At 40.5% G+C, this 25,292-nt stretch overlaps 1 protein-coding gene across 2 annotated transcripts in view; it reads left to right on the top strand.

Annotated features, from left to right (window-relative positions):
* The window catches only part of LOC140201837 (glutamine--fructose-6-phosphate aminotransferase [isomerizing] 1), a 99,978-nt gene that overhangs the window by 16,711 nt on the left and 57,975 nt on the right, over nucleotides 1-25,292 (top strand). For both annotated transcript variants that reach the window (XM_072266546.1, XM_072266545.1), the window contains exons 2-7: nucleotides 11,883-11,990; nucleotides 13,114-13,221; nucleotides 16,621-16,746; nucleotides 20,790-20,848; nucleotides 21,890-22,024; nucleotides 25,064-25,125. In XM_072266546.1, coding sequence (XP_072122647.1) covers nucleotides 11,883-11,990; nucleotides 13,114-13,221; nucleotides 16,621-16,746; nucleotides 20,790-20,848; nucleotides 21,890-22,024; nucleotides 25,064-25,125 — 598 coding nt within the window. The remainder of the gene's footprint in view (nucleotides 1-11,882; nucleotides 11,991-13,113; nucleotides 13,222-16,620; nucleotides 16,747-20,789; nucleotides 20,849-21,889; nucleotides 22,025-25,063; nucleotides 25,126-25,292) is intronic.

Below are 25,292 nucleotides of genomic sequence, written 5' to 3'. Positions count from 1 at the left end.
CACCTCTCTCTGTCACATCCTCAAGGAACTTGAGTAAATTTGTCCAATATGACTCCTCATCATTATCATCATATTGACTAAATTCATATTTTACTCTTTGATTCACTCTAGCATCTTACCAAAAATGGTGTTAAACTAATGGATAATGTGAAGCCCAAATTCAGGATGTATATTGCATACATTTCTGGGATATTAAATGGGACTATTGGATCTAAAGTGACCTGCCATTTGGCTTTCTCCTTATTTTTACAAGGGGGTCACATAGTCTGTTACCCAACCTCCTGGAATTTAGTGAGTTAAGAGTTTCAACCAATGTGCTCACTGCCTTGCAGCCAGCCTTTGCACTGTATAAATGAGTGTTCATTCAGACCTTTTCTGGAATTTTCGTAGGTTGTACCAAGTCCAATTTATCTATTAGCCTTGGGACAATGGTTGAATTCTGAATAATTTTATCTTACTTTTCAAATCCATTCATAGGGCACTCCCTGAGCTGTAAACTCCACCAATGTTACAAGCTAGCAAAGCCTTTGTACTCTTCCTATTCTGCTGTTGCTCATCTGGTTTTACACACTGCATATTAGCTACTGTGACTTGCTGCAAAATCTCTAAACTCAATTCCTTTCTAAATTTCTCCATCTATTTACATCTCTGTTCTGTTGCACCTGGAAAAGTATGTTCTTGACTAAGCTTATAGTCATTTATATATTTTGTTTGTTTGTTTGTTTAGCAATACAGCAAAGGCCCTTCTGGCCCTTTGAGCCTTTCTGCCTCACCAACCCCTGACAAATCTGATTAACCCTAACCTCTTCATGGGATATTGTCCTGGGACATTTTTGCTGATTGGAATTGGTTTATTATTGTCACATGAAAAGCTTTTCTTACATGCTGTTCCTACAGATTAAATCATCACACAGTGCATTTGGATACATAGTGCAAGGTAAACATTCACAGAATGCAGAATAAAGTGCAGCGACTACAGAGAATGTGCAGTGCAGGTGGACAAAAAGTGCAAGGTCATGATGAGATAGATTGTGAAGTCAAGAGTCCATCTTATCATATCAGGGAACTATTTAATAGTCTTAGAACAGATTAGTAGCTGTCCTGATGGTATATGCTTTAGCTTTTGTGTATTCTTCCTGATAGAGGAGGGGAGAAGAGTAAGTGGTGTCTTTAATTATGTTGCCTGCTTTGCTGAGGCAGTAAGAAGTACACCCTATCCTCGTTATATGTGTCTTCAGACCATGCGGATTCACAATTATGCGAGGAACCTATTTCTACCAACGTCTGGTTATATGCGTCCAAAATTCACAGTTATGCGAGGAGCACTGCCTTCCTGCCAATACAAGTCACGTGCGCACACTTCACAGTCTCACTGTTGAGACGAGAAGCACTGCTTTCCCACCAATACAAGTCAGGTATGCGCGATCTCAAACTTTTGTTGGTTTTACCCAGGGTGCAGTGATTTTGTGCTTGAAATATTTAACTGTGCCTCCTAAGCATCCGATGTCATGTCCTGGGCCATCAGCCGAGTGGCAGAGAACCACTTTAACACTTGGAAAAAAAAGTTGGAAATTATAAACAGCACGGCATCAGCTGTAGGTAACACAGCTCTGGGACGCTACTGCTGGGAACAGAACCTTGTCTTTAAAGTTCTTTTGTTGCTTGACAATGCGCCAGCCCATCCTAAACATTTGGACAGCACTCATCCGAACATAACAGTGCGTTTCCTGCTACCTAACACAACATCGCTGATTCAACCACTCGACCAAGGTGTAATCCACAGTCAAGGCATACGTTTTTTTTTATGGTGAACTATCTCTCAGATGCTGCAAGCAACAGACGATTTTGAAAATCCTGGGAGTTTATCAGTGGTGAGAGAATGGTGGAAGCCGGAACACTTGGCTCAAATGGCGATGGACATGGACTCAAGTTTAGAACGGAGTCAGCATTTCAGTCGTTCCCTGCCGTCAACCCTTCTTCCCTACATGCAAATTTATGCTGAAAAACAAAAAGCTGCCAAGCAAACAACCCTCACCACTTCATTCAAATCGCTGTAATCTTCTGCTGCCGGCAGTTCTAAGAGTTCTGTGAATCTTCCTTCACCCCTTGCTGTGCTTGATAAGATCCTGACGACCACAACCATCCACCTTATCCATGTAAAGCTGCCCAACACCACAACAACCACTCATCTCCCAGAGTGAACACACCTGCCACTGTTGGTGAGAACTGTACACCCTAGGATGTCAACTTTCTATGATTTATTACATTGAATATTACCTTAAATTGATAAAATATAATACAAATGTTGTCTTGTAGTACTGCTTTTGTGTCGTATTGGTATGAAAATGTGAATAAATTACAGATAAAACATATTTAGGAAGCCCTCTGGAATGCATCCCTATTTTCGCCATTTAAATAATTATTCACATTATGCGTCAACTTCGAGGAACGTATCCCCCGCATATAACGAGGATAGGGTGTATAGTCAGAGTCTATGGAGGGGAGGTTGCTTTCTGTGATGTGCTGAGCTTTGTCTTGTGCAGAATAATTGCCATACCAAGACATGAATCCAGATAGGATGTTTTCTATGGGGCATCAATATACATTGCTTTTATTGTGTGCATGGATATTCATGAAGCTAAACTTGAAACAACAACTTACTGATTTAGGAGCAAAGCTGTGAGGTCATAGATTGCAGCTCAGAAACAAATGTACAATTCAGAATCAGGTTTATTACTCTATATTGTGTAACTTGTTTTGTGGTTGCAGTGCAATTAAAAAAAACCTACAAGTTACAATAAGAATATGCATAAAAAGTGCAAAAAAAATTAAAATAGTGAGTTAATGTTAATAGGTTCATGGACCATTGAGAAATCTGAGAGCAGAGGTAAGAAGCTGTCCCTGAAATGTTGCATATGTCTTCAGGCTGTGTTTCTCTTCCTCGATGGTGGTAATGAGAAGAGGGTATGTCCTGGATGGTGAGGGTCCTTTATGCTGGATATTGCCGTTTTGAGGCATCATCTTTTGACGAGGTCCTTGATGGTCGTGGAGCTGGCTAAGTGTACGTGCTTCCTTGGTTTTATTCCGATCCTGTGCGTTTGTGCCTTCATACCAGATGGTGATTCAGTCCGTCAAAGTACTTTCCAATGGTACATCTGCAGAAACCTGCTGGAGTCTTAACTTTGGTTTAAGTCAAAGTTACTCTGTCAGATAGAAAATCCACCTTTTCACTTATGTAACAGTTGTGTACGGTGATGCTGTAACCCAGGGGTTCCCAAACTGGGGTCCACGGATGCCACAGTTAATGGTAGGGGTCCGTGGCATAGAAAAGGTTGGGAGCCCCTGCTCTAAACTGTGGAAGGTGGAGATGATTGGTCTACCTCCCTGTAACCATGTTGACCATGCTAAACATGACCAACCGATTACTTGCACAGAAATCCTTTATTTATTTAGTGATACAGAACTTGTTTATATATCTATTTGTTTAGTGATAAAGAACAAAGTGGGCCCTCCCAGCCCCTTGAGTCACGTTGCCCCAGCAACCCCACAACTCCAATCAATTCTAACCTCATTATGGGACAATTTACAATGACCAGTTAACCTATCCGTTACTTCTCTTGACTGTGGGAGGAAACCAGAGAAAACCCATGCAATTCCGCAGGGAGGATGTACAGAGACTCCTTACAGAATTCTGAACCCTGGAACACCCTGAGCTGTAAAAGCGTCGCACGAACCGCTATCTTACAGTGGCGTGCAGCTGTCCTCCACTCACTGAATTCTTTGAGAAATGATCTTGGGAGAAGCTGTATGAACAAGTAATTTGCTTCCTCTGCAATGTAACTGGACAGTTTACTGTGTAAATTGTTTTCAGCAATATTGTGAATTCTATAATGAAACTTGCATTCTGCAAGAAAACTCCATGATGCAAAGGGTGGAGGCTCAACACTTATGCAATGCCAACCACAGCAGTGATCTAGAATAGATTACTGCAGTGATCTAGAATAGATCAGTGCATAGATGCAAAGGTATTGCTCTGTGGAAAAAGGCTTGGGCCATCAGTAATGATTACTTGTTTCTACATGCCTTAATTTACTGATTTCCCCCTCACTCCCTCCTCGTTATGCTGCATCTTAGATACAAAATATAAGTTGGAAAAAGCAGAGCAGCTTCTGGAAATATTCATTCTGCTTGGTATAAAGTTAAATAATGCTAAAATGTAGCTGAGAATCAAGTTAAGCTTTTAATGTTATTGCCTTAGCAAGCCGGACACCGACAGATAACATGTGTACTTTCAAAATGCTTGCTAGTAGTCTGACATAGCATTTTGGTTGGATCATTATGTTCATTGCGTTGAGTGCAGGCTTATGAGACAGATTTCTTGACAGCAGGATGCAGGTGAATCTATGTATAATAAACCACTGCTGGAGATGATGCGCACACACACATGGCCTTTCAGAACCTCTGGATGGTTACTGAACTCATTTTGCAGTGTAATTGTCTGAAAGACATGGCAGCCAACTTCTGCATAGAAAGGTTCAAAAATATCATAATTGGTATATATGGGTAAATGAACAGCATAGATATGATGGGCCAAAGTACCTATTTCTGTGCTGTATGACTCAGAACCAGTGGTAATTGTGCTGTGCTGCATCTGTGCAATGCCCATTGTAGTCTGGGTTCAAACCCAGTAATGTGTACTGGGTTTGGTATTTGGTTTGCATTTTTTTTACTTGCAGCTATCTCACAGACCTGAGTTTATTGAATTATTACTTAATCTGGTTAATCAGCCGTTATTTAATTTCCGACACAAGCTCTACATTATTTAACAAATTACATTTAATGTTTTTAATGCAGGACATACATTTTCAAAGACAAATCTCAGCAATATTCTTCAGCCTCTAAGTCAGGCTCCATTTCTTTTCAGATTGATTATGAGACTGCCGCCATTCTATATTCTTCCACAGATCCGTGGGAGTTGGATTGAGGGGAAGGCTGTGATGCAGCCTTGAGAAGGCACACAGCAGAGTGTCCCAAAAATAGAGAAAACTGGGGCTAGGCAAAGGACAGATGAACGTGCTTCTAAGCATAACAGGGCAAAGTAACTATCAACTGCGAGTCCATAGCCTAAATTTCATTTTAACACAATACCTACAATTTTGGGATATGATAGATTCACAGTGAGTTTACATCCCATGCAATTTAAATTCAAATGATAAAATCTGGATGAAATGAAAATTAGGCTCATTCTTGACAACCATGAAACCTTCAGGCTGTCTTAAAAATCCATCTGGTTCACTGATGTTCTTAAGGGGAAGAAATCTGCTGTCGTACTCAGCCTGACCTAATTCGTTATTCCACATCTACACTCAGTAGCCACTTTATGAGATACATGAGGTACCTAATAACGTAGCTGCTGAGTTTTATCTTGGTGGTTTTCTACTGCTGTTATCCATCCACTTCAAGGTTCAACATCTGTATTCGGAGATGCTCTTCTGCACACCACTGTTGTAATGTGTGGTTAATTGAGTTACTGTCGCCTTCCTGTTAACTTAAACCAGTCTGGCCATTTTCCTATGACCGCTCTCATTAACAAGGCATATTTGCTTACAGAACTGCCGCTCACTGGATTTTTTTTTTGTTTTTGCACCATTCTCTGTAAACTCTATGGACTGTTGAGTATGAAAGCTCCAGGAGACCAGTTTGTGACATACTCAAACCACCCCGTCTGGCACCAACAATCATTCTATTGTCACAATCATTTTGATCAGTTTTCTACCCCAATCTGATGTTTGGTCTGAACAACAACTGAACCTTTGGTGATGTCTGCATTGAGCTGCAGCCACATGATTGGCTGATTAGATATATGCATTAACGAGCAGGGATATGTAATAAAGTGGCTACTGAGTGTATAATGTCATTAACTCCTAATTGCATTCTCCATTCAGTGGCAACTCTATATGGATAATAAATGCCAGCAACATCTACATCCTCCAAGTGACTGAATTTTAAAAAAACTGAAATGAACACATCAGTGACATATATGATGAATAAACTCTTCTCTGACTTCCTACCGGGTACAAGTATCAATGATGACTGATATTTCAATGACATACTCTGCCACCTTCTTTGGGGATGATGCCTGGGTATGTCTACTGTTCCTACTGTTACACCTGGAATTGGATTATAAACAAGTTGGGAGACTGGAAGCCTGATTGGATGAGGACTAACAAATCTGGAGGGGTGGACTGCAGGGGTATAAATAACACTGGACTAGACATGCCCAGGCATCATCCCTGAAGAAGGTGGTAGAGTTTGTCATTGAAACATCAATTATAATCGATACCTGTAATCGATACCTGGGAGAAATTCAGAGTTCAGCAGAGGAGGACAAAGGGCTTAATTAGGAAGGGGAAAAAAGATTATGAGAGAAAACTGGCAGGGAACATAAAAACGGACTGTAAAAGCTTTTATAGATATGTAAAAAGGAAAAGACTGGTAAAGACAAATGTAGGTCCCCTGCAGACAGAAACAGGTGAATTGATTATGGGGAGCAAGGACATGGCAGACCAATTGAATAATTACTTTGGTTCTGTCTTCACTAAGGAGGACATAAATAATCTTCCAGAAATAGTAGGAGACAGAGGCTCCAGTGAGATGGAGGAACTGAGCGAAATACATGTTAGTAGGGAAGTGGTGTTAGGTAAATTGAAGGGATTGAAGGCAGATAAATCCCCAGGGCCAGATGGTCTGCATCCTACAGTGCTTAAGGAAGTAGCCCAAGAAGTAGTGGATGCATTAGTGATAATTTTTCAAAACTTGTTAGATTCTGGACTAGTTCCTGAGGATTGGAGGGTGGCTAATGTAACTCCACTTTTTAAAAAAAGGAGGGAGAGAGAAACCGGGGAATTATAGACCGGTTAGCCTAACGTCGGTGGTGGGGAAACTGCTGGAGTCAGTTATCAAGGATGTGATAACAGCACATTTGGAAAGCGGTGAAATGATCGGACAAAGTCAGCATGGATTTGTGAAAGGAAAATCATGTCTGACAAATCTCATAGAATTTTTTGAGGATGTAACTAGTAGAGTGGATAGGGGAGAACCAGTGGATGTGGTATATTTGGATTTTCAAAAGGCTTTTGACAAGGTCCCACACAGGAGATTAGTGTGCAAACTTAAAGCACACGGTATTGGGGGTAAGGTATTGGTGTGGGTGAAGAATTGGTTAGCAGACAGGAAGCAAAGAGTGGGAATAAAAGGGACCTTTTCAGAATGGCAGGCAGTGACTAGTGGGGTACCGCAAGGCTCAGTGCTGGGACCCCTGTTGTTTACAATATATATTAATGACTTGGATGAGGGAACTAAATGCAGCATCTCCAAGTTTGCGGATGACACGAAGCTGGGTGGCAGTGTTAGCTGTGAGGATGCTAAGAGGATGCAAGGTGACTTGGATAGGTTAGGTGAGTGGGCAAATTCATGGCAGATGCAATTTAATGTGGGTAAATGTGAAGTTATCCACTTTGGTGGCAAAAATAGGAAAACAGATTATTATCTGAATGGTGGCCGATTAGGAAAAGCGATGCCTGGGTGTCATTATACACCAGTCATTGAAAGTGGGCATGCAAGTACAGCAGACGCTGAAAAAGGCGAATGGTATGCTGGCATTTATAGCGAGAGGATTCGAGTACAGGAGCAGGGAGGTACTACTGCAGTTGTACAAGGCCTTGGTGAGACCACACCTGGAGTATTGTGTGCAGTTTTGGTCCCCTAATCTGAGGAAAGACATCCTTGCCATAGAGGGAGTACAAAGAAGGTTCACCAGATTGATTCCTGGGATGGCAGGACTTTCATATGAAGAAAGACTGGATGAACTGGGCTTGTACTCGTTGGAATTTAGAAGATTGAGGGGGGATCTGATTGAAACGTATAAGATCCTAAAGGGATTGGACAGGCTAGATGCAGGAAGATTGTTCCTGATGTTGGGGAAGTCCAGAACGAGGGGCCACAGTTTGAGGATAGAGGGGAAGCCTTTTAGGACTGAGATTAGGAAAAACTTCTTCACACAGAGAGTGGTGAATCTGTGGAATTCTCTGCCACAGGAAACAGTTGAGGCCAGTTCATTGGCTATATTTAAGAGGGAGTTAGATATGGCCCTTGTGGCTACGGGGGTCAGGGGGTATGGAGGGAAGGCTGGGGCGGTGTTCTGAGTTGGATGATCAGCCATCATCATAATAAATGGCAGTGCAGGCTTGAAGGGCCGAATGGCCTACTCCTGCACCTATTTTCTATGTTTCTATGTAACTGGCTGGATGCCCGAGAAGAGTTTATTCAACATCAGTGACTGTTATGTATAATGGAGTGATTTGCCTGTGGATACTAGTTAAGATCTTTTTAGGTGGAGTTGTGGATAATGAAGTAGGTTTTCCAACTTGCAGAGAGATTTAGGCCAGTTAGAAGAGTGGGCTGAAAGATGGCAAATGGAGTTTAATGCTGATAAATGTGAGGTGCTACATTTTGGTAGGACTAATTAAAATAGGACATACATGGTAAATGGTAGGGCATTGAAGAATGCAGTAGAACAGAGGGATCTAGGAATAATGGTGCATAGTTCATTGAAGGTGGAATCTCATGTGGATAGGGTGGTGAAGAAAGCTTTTGGTATGCTGGCCTTTATAAATCAGAGCATTGAGTATAGGAGTTGGGATGTAATGTTGAAATTGGACAAGGCATTGGTGAGGCCAAATTTGAAGTATTGTGTACAGTTTTGGTCACTGAGTTATAGGAAAGATGTCAGCAAAATAGAGAGAGTACAGAGAAGATTTGCTAGAATGTTACCTGGGTTTCATCACCTAAGTTACAGAGAAAGGTTGAACAAGTTGGGTCTTTATTCTTTGGAACGTAGAAGGTTGATGGGGGGACTTGATAGAGGTATTTAAAATTATAGGGGGATAGATAGAGTTGACGTGGATAGGCTTTTTCCATTGAGAATGGGGGAGATTCAAACAAGAGGACATCAGTTGAGAGTTAAAGGGCAAAAGTTTAGGGGTAACATGAGGGGGAACTTTGTTACTCAGAGAGTGGTAGCTGTGTGGAACGAGCTTCCAGCAGAAGTGGTTGAGGCAGGATCGATGTTGTCGTTTAAAGTTAAATTGGACAGCTATATGGACAGGAAAGGAATGGAGGGTTATGGGCTGAGTGCAGGTCAGTGGGACTAGGTGAGAGTAAGAGTTCAGCACGGACTAGAATGGCCGAGATGGCCTGTTTCCGTGCTGTAATTGTTATATGGTTATATGGTTATATGGTTATAAAAGAGGCCACGTAGGTTCATTTGGGGAAATTTTAGAATTAATAAACTTCACTCAGTTCTCCTTGTGAGTGAAGGTCAGAGTTATGCTGTGATTGGTGGTACTGTTTGGAAGGAGTCACCGAGTAACACAAGTTAGTATACATAATTGATGGCAAAGCATTTCTGAATTAATGAATACATGTCTTCAGTAGTTCACTTGTATACAGAGACACAAGAGATTCTGTAGATGCTGGAAATTTTGAGCAGCACACACAAAATGCTGGAGGAACTCAGCAGGTCAGACTGGAGGGAAATGAACAGTTGATGTTTCAGGGTGAGACCCTGTATCAGGACCCTTCATGAATTCTCTTCATTAGTTTTGTCTCTGTGATTTAAAAGAAGGAAAATCCCCCAGCGTGGACATCAGATTTGACTCCACTGTCTGACACAGTATGGTTAAATAGTCTTGATACTCAACTACCCAGGGTTTAAGCTTAATGTGTGAAGTATCAAAAAGAAAGTTATTACTGTCAAAAGAGCCAACACCATTTACAGGGAAAAAAAAATTTTTTTTAAGTAAAGTATCTCTGTGCAGAGGTTGCATAGAGATGTCATTGTGTCCTACGCTGTAACATATTCTATAAATAATTTGGTTAGCTGAGTTTTCTGCAGCACAATTAGGGTCATTGTTGACAAGCAATAAAACAGCTTCTTGAGAAATTTCTGAACATGGAATAAGAAGACTGATCACCATTTGATCCAAACAGTACCTTCCTTATGCCTTGCAATGTCTCTGGAATTCTTTCAATGCCACAACCACCTTTAGTTCCAATTTTCTGTGTCTACCTTACCTGGAAATCTCCTTTTGAATACGAGGGGTATATTAACAGCAGTCACATCCTATTTGATTCATCGGTGAATGACTTGGGCTGAATTCCTGTTGTATGATCCAAGTTTTCCAGTTGCATTTTAAAACTATATTATTTTGAATGCATTGTGTATGTTTAGGTCTCCGTGTATAAGGTGTTAGGGCCACATTTATCTTGGAAGAAAGCTGTGTACTGCTGTGATGAGGCCACACTCAAGTTGGAGGAGCAACACCTTGTATTCCGTCTGGGTAGCCTCCAACCTGATGGTATGAACTTCTAGTAATTGCCGTCCCCTCTCCTTCACCATTCCCATTTCCCCCCTCTCACCTTATCTCCTGAATTGATGGTGAACTTATCTTTGAGTGGTTTAGACTTAGTCTAGAGATTTGAGTGCAAAAATATACAGACCGATGTGCTCAAGCAATCCATAAAGAATCTTGTGCACTGAAAATGTCTTGAGTGAGCTGTTCAACTGAGTTCTGACCAATGAAAATAAAAGATTTATGACACAAATAAAAGCAAGGAATACATTCAGTAGCCACTTTGCCACAGGAAACAGTTGAGGCCAGTTCATTGGCTATATTTAAGAGGGAGTTAGATATGGCTCTTGTGGCTAAAGGGATCGGGGGTATGGAGAGAAGGCAGGTACAGGGTTCTCAGTTGGATGATCAGCCATGATCATACTGAATGGCGGTGCAGGCTCGAAGGGTCGAATGGCCTACTCCTGCACCTATTTTCTATGTTTCCTTGCCTGCCCATCACCTCCCTCTGGTGCTCCTCCCCCTTTCTTCCATGGAGTTCTGTCCTCTCCTATCAGATTCCCCCTTCTCCAGCCCTTTATCTCTTTCACCAATCAACTTCCCAGCTTTACCTCATCCCTCCCCCTGTCTGGGCTTCTCCTATCACCTACTACCTTGTACTTCCTCCCCTCCTTACACTTTCTTGCTCTGACTTCTCATATTTTTTTCCCAGTCCTGATGAAGGGTCTTGGCCAGCAATGTCGACTGTTTACTCTTATCCATAGATTGCTGCCTGGCCTGCTGAATTCCTCCAGCATTTTGTGTGTGTTGTTTGAGTAATGTCTGGCTGCTTCTGGCTTCACATGAGACATGACTTCAGTTTCAGGAGTTGATACTGTTTCTATGGTATGAATTGAAGTAAAACTGTTGAATACCACAGTTCTGCTAATATACTTTACGCTAAGAAATGTAAGATCAATGTTGCTTGGTGTTAAATGGAATGGCAACAAGGTGAACAGGTCAAAGGCAATAGTGGTGATTGCCAGTAAGTGGCAGCCTCAAGCTACCTGAGAAATTGGCTCTTTAAGTTGCGTTTGTTTGCAGATGAAGGGATAGCACATCGTTTGAATTAAAGGGTAGGTTTGAATCAACTTGGCCTGAGGAGACCCTCTGTTGCTGGCATTCTAGACATCAGCTAGAAAAGTATTGCTTGAATTGCGTTTTTTTTCCAACTCTTTGTCCTATGACTGGAAATTGGTGGGAAATAATGTCATGCTGACAATACAGTCAAATTTATGGTCAGTGCACTAAATTCTAACTGTGTGATATGTTTTCCATGACTTTCTACTTGTAATCTTTTACGGTATCTTTAGATTCACATGAATTAGAAGTGGAATTGATCTCAATTATACATGCAGTTAACAATTTTGAATTGCTGCAGGGATCTGGGAGAAAGGATTTTGAAATATTTTCTTGTGCTTTGACTTAAAGGAATCTTTGCTTACTTGAACTATCATGTACCTCGTACAAGAAGAGAGATCCTGGAAACTCTCATCAAAGGACTTCAGCGTCTTGAATACAGAGGATATGACTCTGCTGGTAAGCACAGATTTTTATTTGCATTCGTAGATAGCAGAGAAGGTGCCACCCTGAAGGGTGGCATGGTGGTGCAGTGGTTGGCGCAATACTTTACAGCGCCAGCGATTTGGGCTCAATCCTGCTGCTGTCTGTAAGGAGCTTGTGCATCCTCCCCATGACCTCGTGGGTTTCCTCCGGTGCTCCCGTTTCCTCTCATTCCAAAAGACGTACTGATTAGGGTTAGAATGTTGTAGGTATGCTATATTGGCACTGGAAGCCCCCAGCACGTCCTCTGTTCGTGTTAGTCATTGACACAAATAGTGCTTTAATATCTTCTTTCACTTGGCTTGAAACCCGTTGCTGGTTTTGGCATGGCAAATCTTCACCCTGGCAGTCCCAGCATTTTGATGGAACAGTAAAATTATTACTAGAGTAAATTAAGGATAAGTTTGCAAACTATTACATCAGGGAGAAGAATATTTGGGGTCCAGAAGATTTGTGTTTTGATTTTTTTTTAAATCTGTCCTTTCCCATCTAATAGAAGGATCAGGATTTCACAACTCGCAAGTGACTCAAATATCTGCAATTCCTTTCCTCCCGCAGGCCCGCTGAGTTCTTCCACAGATTGTTAGTTCCTCCATATTCCAGCACAGGAAGTCTCTCATGACTCTGTTTAACACCGTTTCACCATTCCTCCTCTCCACTCCCTCACCATTGCTCCAATATTCCAGTTAATCTTGCTTTACAAGACCAATATTACTGGAATAATCCTTTAATGTTTGTGGAAACAAACAATCAAAAACTTTTATCTGGATTCGAATTGGGAAAGATGCAAACTTCAAAGGGGTGAGAGCCTCCTCTGATTGTACCATTGTCACTTGGAGAAACGGGATATGTGGATACTGAGATCTGGAGCAACAAACAATCTGCTAGAGGAAATCTGTGTCGAGCAGCATCTGTGGTTGGAGAAGAATGAGGGTGCCCTGATACAGTTTCGACCCAAAATGTCGACAGTTCCTTTCCCCTCACAGATGTTGCTGGACTCACTGAGTTCCTCCTGCAGATTGTTGCTTCAGTTGTCCTTTGTCTATTGATGGCTCAAGAGTTTTTGTCACACTCTGACTGGAATCTTTATTCATGCCAGGTGTTGGAATTGATGGCGGAAATGACAAGAACTGGGAAAATAACGCACATCAGATCCTCTTGATCAAGAAGAGCGGGAAGGTCAAAGCACTAGAAGATGAAATTGAAAGTAGGTATTTTTGGTCTAATGAAGTTTGTTTGACTGCCTCATATCACAGAGGTTTGAGCTGCAGGAGATGGGCAGTACCGAAGAATGTGTACTATCTACTCAGCCACTGAATTAATCCAAATACTTATGATGACAAACAGATGTGAATCTTTGTTGATTAAATTGTCAGTTGCTTTTCCAAAGTATTATTAACTCTGAGAAGCAGGAATCCTGCAAAAAAAAAACCAAATTAAATTGCTCATTCAGGCAATCATTTTCTCCTACTTAACATGCTAAGCTGTTATAAATTCCAACATCTTTGATTTGAAACAAGAAGATTATTGAATGGTTATGTATTGTACCAGAATTTCCGATTAACCTATTTGGTCTGATATGAAAGATTTGCAGAATTGTTTCCTGTATTACTATCTGTAAGTATTAATCCATTGGCTCTACATAAGCACCATGGGGTTTCCTGAAACAGTAAAATGTGGTAATGAAATACCACATTTTGCCACTTCCTCTTTTCATTATTTTTTTACTTCTTGCTCTTGTGCTTTTTCTCCCTCCTTCCCCCCTCCTACCTCTCTCTCAGATCTGCCATCCCCTGTCCTCACTGTTCATTTATGTTCTTCTTGTTTGTAACTATGTTGGTGTCTAACTTGAGGAGAATGAGTTCCTGAGCACTCTTTCCTGATTACTAGCTACTAATCTTTATTGGAAGGCATTATTGTCTGGATATGATACAGTCCATATAAATCTTGTGTCAATTTAACAGCCCTGTGAAAATCAAATGGAAGAAAGTCACTTGCACAAAGGATGCAAGAGCTGTCACTGGCTGTTGTATGAGGATACCTTGGGGTAGAGTTCAGATGTTAAATATCTGATTGCTATTTCCTGGAAGACTAGGGCAGGACGTACACAAGCTGATTTAAGGTGCACCACAACAAATTAAATTAAATTGATAAATCAGTTTATTATCAGCATCACATGTATTGAGGTAGAGTGAAAAACCTGTGTTGTTCATTGTTCATACAGATCAATTCATTATAACAGTACATTGAGGTAGTACGAAGTAAAATAATAATTGAGTGCAACGACAGAGAAGGTGCAGAACGGGTAAGACAATAAGGTGCAAGGTCATATCAAGGTAGTTGTGAGGACAAGAGTCCATTTAATCTTTTGATTGAACCGTTCAGTAGTCCTGTAACAATGGAATAGAAGCTATCCTTGAGCTTTTATGTGCTTTCAGGCCTTTGTATCTACTACCCAATGGGCAGGGAGGAGTAGGGAGAATGTCTGGAGTGGGTGGAAAGTTTGATTACGCTGGCTGGTTGACAAGAGGCAGCAAGAAGCGTAGACAGAGGAAGCACCAGAGAAGGAAATAATATCTGCAAGTTTCATGTGGAGATTACATTGCATCCAACAGGGTGTTTATACTTAACTAAAATATGAACTAATTCACATTTTAATGTTATATTGTTAAAGATTTACTTTCCCTTCCATTTTTCAGTTGAGTCTGATTTACAACGTCAACAAGTAGGTAGGCAGAAGATTGGTTCCAGGTCTTTGTTTAAAAAAAATGTCAGAATGATTAATTATTAATCAGAAAGTGTTCTACATCAGCTACTCAGACTTCACCTTCAGTGTGTAGGGTCTTGGTCAGGTGTATATGAGGTAGTTTATCAAATCATGGGGGGACATTTCATTCTGAACAAAAACTATAAAGCCAATATGTTGCATATTGAATGAGATAAAAATTCTGGGAAAACTGGAACTATTTTGTCTTAAAGGAGAGATCATTACTGCTGTACAGAAACAAAATAATAAAGGTAGCTTAGAGGACAACTTCAGAAAAAAGTTCAGGCACCAGAACAAGGGGTTCTAGGTTTAAGCAGATGTGTGAAACTTTCATAGAATTGTGGATTTGTAGAACATTTGGCATTTCGAGTCATCCCAGACATTTTCAGAAAACCATTGAATTTTTCCCACTCTTAACCCTACTGCATATCAAAGTAGTATTTCTCTTTCCAAGTATTTGGACACTTATCACATTGGTCATCTTCATCCAGGCTGCTGTTATTACTTATATTGGTCATCTAGGCAGTTTGGTGGAAACCAAAGCCTCAGACTTTCCAGAGGTAGTTGGATTAGATGATTGTGGTTTACTAAATTTTATTCTGGTTGGATGAGCTGACAGGCGTCACAGACATAAATGAATCATGTGAACGCAGTTTTAATGTAAGCTTTCTCCTTCTAATTCAACAATTTGATAAGCAGTGTGACAAATCTATTCATTGTATTCACCGGTTGTGTAGGAGAGAGAAGAACCCATCAGATGATTGGTAAGCAGATGGAGGTTGAATCGCACTTTACTTCCTGGCTCAATTTGGACCTCAGCTTGAGCTCTCAGCGGATTCATCAGCCTTGACCTGGTTTGATTGAGCACATTTGGGCAGAGTTTTTTCTTCCAGTTTTCAGCTGGAAAGTTGAATTTCTTGAGGCTTTGGACTTGGTGTACATTTGGATTGTCCTTGGACCATGAAGACAGTCTAGAGGCATGTGCTGCTTGTATCCCAGGCAAGGCATGCTGTGAATGCCTACCCATTGACTGTCGGCCTGTTCTCCCTAGGGTGTCAATGGTAATCAATTTCACATCCTTTTCTAGCTGGTGGTAAGTTCAATAGATTTTTCAGTTGTGCACTTAGCTACATGGAATGAAGAGGGTAGTTTTGCAATACCTCCATCACTAATACAGGAAATCAGAGTAAATCTCATGCTCTTGGGCATCTTGACTCAGTTCTTGCAATACCATAAAATTTTTTCTGCTAAATAAAGTTGTAATGTCATAGTTAAGGTTAGATCATGCTAGCTGAGGACGGTAAATTTTACCTATTTGGAAAAACTAAATTTCAAATGGTAACAGCATATGGCATTACAAATTATCCTGTGCTGAGAAGCATTATGAAATCTTGAAGCACAGATTTACTGTCAAATTAACATAGTTCCCTCTATGCCTTGAAATAGCCAAGGCTGAGACATGATACAATCTAAGTACTCAAGGCAGAAAACATTGAATGCTTTACTTATGAAGAAATAATCCACAGTGGTTTCATTTACAACAAATCTCAGAACAGAACGTTTGGGATTGGTGCCCAGAACCTGAATTCAGTGAAGCCTATAGTCCCATGTGCCCTGCCGATAATCAATGAAATAGATTCATTTTAAGGTGTTAGCCAAAGTTTTTGTGAGTCAGTTTATTCTTGATATTTCTATGTTTCAATATTAACCCTTTGCATCACTTTCAAGCTCATATCCTTCACATCTTAGAGGTGGTCACTCAGACTGAGTGTGTCTGAATGTAGTACCCTGTTCTTGCAAATAGAAGATTTTGATTCACACAATGCTGCTCCTTTTCAGAGCAAGACTCCATAGATTTGGACATTGACTTTGAAGTACATCTTGGAATTGCACACACTCGTTGGGCAACTCATGGTGTCCCTAGCTCAGTCAACAGTCATCCACAACGCTCTGACAAGAACAATGGTAAGTTTTGACCTGTATTGGTTAATGAGCCCCTTCAGGCTATTAGAGGCTCTTAGCTTTGTCTCTATACAGCTTTCAAGGTTGTTCTATCACTTGTTGTCTATCCTAATATCTATCTGACGGAAGACTGAACTCTTATCAAGCAGTTGCTATTACTTCACGTAATTCTTGATGGAACTTAAATTTACTTATTCCTCATTTAGTTTTCTCTGCTCGTTATTTTTGACCATTTAAAAATACTGCAAGCTAACATTTAGAATAGAGGTTTCCTTCTCTCACCTTATCTCCTTACCTGCCCATCACCTCCCTCTGTGCTCCTTCCCCTTCCCTTTCTTCCACGGTCTTCTACCCTCTTCTATCAGATTCTGCCTTCTCCAGCCCTTTATCTCTTTCACCAATCAACTTCCCAACTCTTTACTTTGCCCTTTCCCCGGTTTCACCCAACACCTACCACCTTGTACTACTTCCTTCCCTCCTCCCACCTTCTTGCTCTGACTGCTCATCTTTTCTCCCTAGTCTTGATGAAGAGTCTCAGCCTGAAACGTTGACTGTTTACTCTTTTCAGTAGATGCTACCTGACCTGCTGAGTTCCTCCAGCATTTTGTGTGTGTATTACTTTAGAAGAGAGATTGTAAGTCACAGAAGTCCAGCTTCCTCAACCATATCAATATTGGGAAAAAATGGGTGAATTCATTGAATCTTATTCACTTTAGGCTCAACCAGTGAAGAATCATAATTTTGGTTTTAATTTGTTCAAGAGGGAGGTGAGTGGACATTTGTGGTCATTGTTCTTGCACAGAAGAGGGCATAGTGATGGCTGTTTTCTGAAGCCGTTCTACTCTGATAGTATTTCTTTCAAGCATAATCAGAGACTCTGCAGTCTCTCTTCATTCTGCCAATTATTAAAGCAATTTAACTGACTGATCGTTAGCAGAGTTGAATAGGATCCCTTTAATTGATGGCTGGTGGGCAAGATTATCATACATTCTGGTTCATATAAAAATGTCTCTTTGTTGTCAATAGCAACTTAAGACAATAATTGTGGAATTGTATCGAGCATTTAACCTGACATTTGGACTTAAAACAAAGAAAATCCAGTAAGCTATGCCAAGTTGTATGGGAGCCTGCTGTTGTCTTCAGCAATTAAGAACAGTGGAACAGGGAGTAGCAGCTGGTGCTGCTATTAAGACTGTGGCTAATCTGTATCATCACTTCATCCATGAACCTTGGTTCCATGTCTTGGTAAGCAGGAAGAGATTCCTTTGAGCTAGCTTTGTTTGGGGGAAAATTCTAACCCTTTCCTATGCTTTTCATTAAGCCAATGTTCTCTAAGTTATTAGAGAAGGACTGTAAATGATGGAATCTAAGGCAAGAAAAGTAAACTACTAAAGGAATTCACCAGGTCAGGCAGCAGCTGTGGCAGCAAAGCAATAGTCGATGCTTTTGATAGAGATTCTGCATTGGGACTGAATATAGAGAGGAGAAAGATGATGGACAAGGGGCTAGGCAGAGACTGGCAGGCAGTAGGTGGAACCATATGAGAAGAGGAATGATGAGCAGATGAAGACAGGTTGGAGAGGTACATTCAGAGGCTGAAAGTGGATAAGTGAAGGCAGTAAAGGACAGCAGATTTTGGAATCTAATAAGAAAGTTGTGAAACCATAAATGGGAGTGGTGACAGTCAGGTGGCTAGGAGAACTGGTACTGATGCTGTTGAAAGGTATGGCTCCTATCTGTATCCCTACTCTCTCATTACCATCCAGGGACCTAAGTGGCGTTTCCAGATGAGGCTTCTGGAGATCTACAGACATCTCCTCCAACCTTGTCTCATGCATTCAGTACCCACCGTGTGGCCGCCTCTACATCAGTGAGACAAAGTGTAGATTAGGTGATTGCTTTGTCGAGCACCTATGCTCTGTTGGTAACAGCCACCTTAAGTTCCCAGTCTCAAGCCATTTCAACTCCCAGTTCTGACAGCAACTCATCTGTCCTTGGCCTTCTCCACAGTCAGCGTGATGTCAAAGTGGAAGAGCAGTGTCTCATGTTGTACCTGTGTAATTTACAATTCAATAATATGAATTGTGGAATTTCTAGTTTCAGGTAACTGCACCTCCTCTTCCTTCCTTCTGATCCACTGAAGTTCTCTCAAACACCAGACCTTCTTTCCAAATCCTCCCCCTAGCCCTCATACCCAGTCTCTTTTTCTCTCCCCTCCCCTCGTCTAGCTATCTGCCTATTACATACACACTTAGCCTACTCGGTCTCCTGTCCGCTCCTCCATTAAGTCTGTCATCCCTTTCTTTTTTTGGTTGTACTTACCACTACTTTTACTTACTAGATTCTAGAAATTGCGGCCCTTCGTTGTCTCCACCTCCAGCCTCTTTCTTTACCTCCATCTTCCCTTTCTCCCACCTGGCTCCTTTTGTTTATCATTTCCCTTCTCATTTGGTCCACTTACAGCTTTCCAGTTTCTGATTCATCCCTCCCCCTCATCTCTCTGTACTGTCTATCTCCCGTCTACACCCTCAACCCTGGTGCAGGATCACAACCTGAAAATTGACTACCAATCTGCGTTCACAGACATTGTCTAACTATTTGAGTTCCTTCAGCAGCTTGTTTCTTGAATTATTGGTTGCTTTGTTCTGTTAGTGATTTATATCCTCTTTCTTGGACTTGCCACCAATACGCTTCTGTTCCTGCTCGACAGTTGTCTTCAAAATTCTCTTGACCACCTCCTAGAAATAAGCATATTTTCTGATGTAGTTTCTGTATAAGATTAATCATTTGTACCTTTTGGAACATTCCAGTGGATTTCTGCTTCTCTTCTGAAGCTCCTCTCTTGTAATTTTATGTTGCACTTCTCAGAACTAAATTAAATGCTCCAAACTTGATTTGTTGAAGGTTTTGTTGCTATGACAGATTTTACTTAAGTTATCTTCTAAACACAAGATTCTGCAGATACTGGCGATTTTAGCAACACACAAAATGGTGGAGGTCAGGCAGCATCCATGGATGGGAATAGCTGAGACCCTTCTTCAGGACTCAAGCTAATTGTCTCCTATACCTCTAGCTAAAAGACTAACTGTTGAGATTTTCGAAGTTGACTGCTTCATTTTAAGAAACTTCATACATGGCTGTTGAATCACCTTGGACCTTCTCTGCTATAATATTTACACCCTTTATTTAGTATTATGCTCTCAATCACTGATACAAAATGGATGATCTCAGCCGCATTTTCCTGAATCACTAACTTGTTAATGTCCCTTTAAAAGTTTGCCCTCTTGATTTGGACAAACTTGAACAACATAATCTATTTTCTATCCTAAGTTGGTACAGATCCTTATGAGCTACTATTTAACTTGTTTCCATGTTGAATAACTGCACAGTGCTCCCGTTCTCTAAGTTCTCTTGTCTAACGAAGCTAGAATTTGATTCTCTGAACTTTAACTTTAGCTATCGTTCTATCTTGTGGAGTCTGTCAGATGTATCCTTCAGGAAGTCCAAGTAAGCCATTTCCACAGCAGTATCTGTACTTCATTTACACCTTCAAAAATTTTAAGTAAGTTTACTGGATGACCTACAATCAACTGGTTCTCCCTCGACACTCAAAATTGTCAAGTGATTGGTCAATCTTCAATTGCAAACTTAAGATTTCCGCCCAAAAATTGTTAGATAAGCAGGTCACTAGTTCTCTCTCAGAGCATGGTAGCGTAGCGGTTAGCACAACTCTTTTAAAGTACAGGCGACCAATGATTAATTCCTGGCGTTGCCTATAAGGAGTTTGTACGTTCTCGTGTAGGGCTGCTCCGGTTTCCTCTCTCAATCCAAAGATGTACCAGTTGGATGGTTAATTGGTCATTGTAAATTGTCCCGTAATTCAGCTAGGATCAAATCGGGGGAATTGCTGGACGGTGTGGCTTGAAGGGCTGGAAGGGCCTATTTCGTGTTGTATCTCGATAAAATAAAATAAAATAAAATAGATAAAGATAAGCTTAGTTGCTTAAATAAGATAAGCACCATGTTCTTTTGTTCTTCTTTTTCAGAGTTCATTGTTATTCACAATGGCATCATTACAAACTACAAAGATCTGAGGAAGTTTCTGGTATGTACTTTACATAATGTGTTTTGTAGATTCATGTTATCTGTATGAGAACGCGAGGTTATGTACAATGAGTATAGTTCTACACCACATACACGATCCCCACTGCCCTTACAAGTAAACAGTAACATTACTGTTGCTTGATTACGAAGGCGTTTTGTTGACTATATTAAGCATATTGGATACATTTGAAATTAAGGTAGCTGTTTTTATCTTATTAAAAGTGCCATTATTTTCCCCCAAAAAAATCTATTTTCTCCACTGAACCCATTTGAATTCAAACATACGACTGAGGTTTCCCTGTCTAGTACCTCGTTTGAAAGAAACATTGTTATCAATATATTCTTGCGAAATGGTTGCGATTAAGAATCTAGGAGTATGTTATCGTTTATAAAGACCGTGCTTGGGCGATGAACAGGTTCTGTTTTCTCAGACATACATCAGGTAATTTTTGCCCATAACTTCGAAAATACTCAGAAGTCAGTCGGTACAATAACTATACCTCCATAGTGTTATAATAGCTCATTAAAAACTAATGAAAGAGAAGAATTACTATAAGTAGGGATGGGAGAAACTAGTTCCCCTATTCATAGCAACAAATGTATATTGGACTTCTAATTTAATAATTTTATGGGAACTTGTCTGCATTAGGGATATCATAACATGGGTCAGCCACTAGTTTTCCTTTCGCAAATAGCCCATACAGCATTCTCAGTGCAGGTATTCGGATTTATGTCATAATAGCAGTGACCATTAGTGCACCTGATTACTTAACATTTGTCTTCCAATTCTGCCCTCTGTGTGGCACAATTCAGAAAGTGGACTTCCATGTAATTTTTCATCCTTCAGTATGATAGACTGATGCTACACTGCATGACACAGTCTGACAAGCTGTGTATGTTGACTTTTGCTTTAACTGTGCGCACGCCCTACCTCTGTAAAGCTGGTAGATGTTGGTTTGTTTCCTCTGTCTTGTAGCAGGAGCTAAGTTATTATTTCTGAGCATTGTATCAATTTCTTTAAGACTTGTATGTCTCATTGCAGGAAAGCAAGGGTTATGAATTTGAATCTGACACTGACACGGAATCGATAGCAAAACTGGTCAAGTATATGTACGACAACCGTGAGGATGACAACATCAGTTTTGCCACCTTGGTGGAGAGGGTTATTCAGCAACTGGTAATATTTTAGACAGATTTGTTATGCTTTATTTTTCATGTTACTTAAAAACAAATAGTAACAGTCAAAGGGCGTTAGATCGCTATTAACCTAGCATTCAAACTTCCAAACAAGCTCTGAATAAACTATAGAGTCATAGAGAAGTATAGCACTGAGGTGAGCCCTTTGGCCCATGAAGTCCGTGCCAAGCCCATCGACCTACACCCGGATCATAGCTCTCCATACCCCTGCATTGCCATCCATGTACCCATCCAGACTTCTCTTAAACTCTGAAATCGAGCTAGCATGCAACTGGTAGCTCGTTCCACATTCTGTCATGACCCTGAGTGAAGATCTTTCCCCAATGTTGCATTACAAACAGTAATTCATCAGAGCAACACACATAGGTTGCTGGAGGAACTCAGCAGACCAGGCAGCATCTGGGGTGGGGTGGAGGAGTACAGTTGACATTTTGGGCCAAAACCTGCCGAACTTCTTAACCAAATGTTTGTGGGTTCAAGTCTAATTCTTGGAAAATGAGCCTATAACCTTCCTTAACTGTGCAACTCCCAATGAGTTGCTAGGTTTGGCTGAAACATTAATCTACTCTACCTGCTCAGGTGAATGCCAAATAAAATCCCAGAACATCCATCAGGAAAACATTGTGCCTTTCTCCAGCACCCTAGTTGACATCCTTGCATTATGAATATTAGGTTAGATTGATAGGATATCATTCTTATTGCTGTTGTGTGGTCTTGATTGTGCATAGTTTTACTGCTCTGCTTTCGGATGTAGGAATGACTATAAAGTGTTCTGGGGAATCCTGATGTAAAAGATTCTTCCATAATTTCAATTTCTTTAGAAAGGGTAAGACAAGGGAACACACACCAGTCCTCATAGAGGGAACAGAAGTAGAAAGGGTGAGCAATTTCAAGTTCCTGGATGTCATCCCCGAGGACCTAACCTAGACCCAACATATCGATGCAGCTACAAAGAAGGCACAACAGCGGCTTGATTTCATTAGGGTTTGAGGAGATTTGGTATGTCACCAAAAACCTTCACATTGCAATGGAGAGCATTCTAACCGACTGTATCACTGTCTGGTATTTGGTGGGGGCGGGGGGTACTGTACAGGAGCAAAGTAAGCTACAGAGAGTTGTAAAATTAGTTGGCTTCATCATGGGCCAGCCTCCATACTATCCAGGGCATCATCAAGGAGTGATGCTTCATAAAGGATGTGTCAACCATTAAGGGCCCCCCATCACTCAGGACATGCCCTCTTTTCATTGCTACCATCAGGAAGGAGGTGCAGAAGCCTGAAGGTACTCGACCATTCAGGATCAGCTTTTTCCCTCTGCTGTGTGATTTCTGTATGAACGTTGAACCCATGAACAGTAACTCACTACTTTTTTTTTTGCACTTGTTATTTAATTTAACTATTTAATATATAGATTATTATTGTAATTCAGTTTTTTTTCTTCAATGCTATGTATTGCTTAGTACTGCTGCCACAAAGTTAACAAATTCCACAACATGTGCTGGTGATATTGATCTTGATTTTGATTCTTGGCACCTTATTGTTGAAAACCACGCTTGGAAAAGCGAGTCCAATCATGATACTTGATTTTGCTAAGAACTCGTGCACCTGCTGTTCCGGCAAATGCTTTCAAAAAGCTCTCAAAAACGTTAAAAAAAGAATCATGATATTTTCAGAAGTTGTTTGATGCATTAAAGTTTGATGCATGAGATAAGAGCAGATGATGTTGAGAGAAAGTGTGTCAGCATGGACGAGATTGGTCATCGTGCAGAAGTCAGCAAGTCTGAATAAAAAAAACTTTCTTCAGGGCAGAAGCATGGAGTGCCCCGAGGACCAATTCCATGTTCTCAGTTATGTACAGCTTGTATTAATATCCCAAAAGAGGGGGTGCCAATGACATCAAATAGATACGAGATCATGTTGTGATGCAGATATTAGGTCTTGGGTAGATTGAGTGAATGGACAAGAAATGATAAATGCAGCGGCATGGAAAGTACGAGGTCATGCACTTTGGTAAGAGGAATCTGAAGGCAACTTATTATCTGAATGGAAAAAGACTGTAGATGAGTATAGTGTAGAGGAATCTAGATATTCTTGTGCACTGGATAGATGTTGGGATGCTTCTACTAGTAGGATAATTTCAAAAGAGAGGATGTAAATACAAAATAAGGGAGTGTTCATTTAAAATTGACCATCTTGTGGAGGGTGGAAACTCTGATTTTTTTTTACCCAAAGTGTCAAATTGGTTAGATCATTGTGGATATTTAAAAGAGATAATAAACATGCACTCTTTTCATTGTTACCATCAGGAAGGAGGTACCGAAGCCTGAAGGCACATGCTCAGCAATTCAGGAACAATTTCTTCCCTTCTGCCATGTGATTCCTAAATGGACATTGAACCCATGAACACTACCTCACTTTTACTATTAATGTTTTTGCACTATTTTAAATTTAACTATTTAATACATATACATTTAATACACATATATACTTACTATAATTAATTTACTTATCTTTTCTCATTTACTATCATGTATTGCATTGTATTGCTGCTGCTATGTTAACGAATTTGATGACATATGCCAGTGATTACTATTGGATGTAAATTATAAGTCCAAAGCAGCAATGCTTATTGATAATATGGCCCTTATCAAATATCTGTTATTTGAACTAACACAATAATTTAATCACAAATTAAATTGAAAGCTTTATGTTATAATATTGTTTGACAAGATTTCTCATGTACTCAGTATATTTGACTTCAGTGTTTTGTATACCCGGAACACAAAGCACACTTTGTGTAGAACTTATCGAATGCAGCACCACCCAAAATTCTCTTGGCAAAGCTTGATATTTTCATGATTTAGATCATGTTTTCAGTTTCACCCTTTGGGGTGTAACATTATTCAAACTTGGAATAACAGAGGGAAATGTGAGGGATTCAAGTTGCTGTTTATGTTTGATTAAATTAGATGCCACATTGTTTTTTCACTCCCTGCTTAAGCTTGTGTTTTGTTCAACAGGAAGGAGCTTTTGCTCTGGTATTGAAGAGTGTCCATTATCCAGGTGAAGCTGTCTGCACCAGGTATGTAAGCTGTCTGAACAGATAATGAATCGACCCATGATCCTCACTACTTTTGCTCTCTTTTTGCACTAGTTACTTAACACGTGTTTGTGTGTGTGTGTTTATTGAAATTTGCAGTATCCTTGTATATTGCACTGTGGTGCTGCCGCAAAACAGCAAATTTCACG

This window comes from Mobula birostris, chromosome 8 (assembly GCF_030028105.1).
Source record: "Mobula birostris isolate sMobBir1 chromosome 8, sMobBir1.hap1, whole genome shotgun sequence".
NCBI lineage: Eukaryota > Metazoa > Chordata > Chondrichthyes > Myliobatiformes > Myliobatidae > Mobula > Mobula birostris.
The sequence above is the reverse complement of the archived record's forward strand: the minus strand, read 5'-3'. Positions and strand labels throughout refer to the sequence as shown.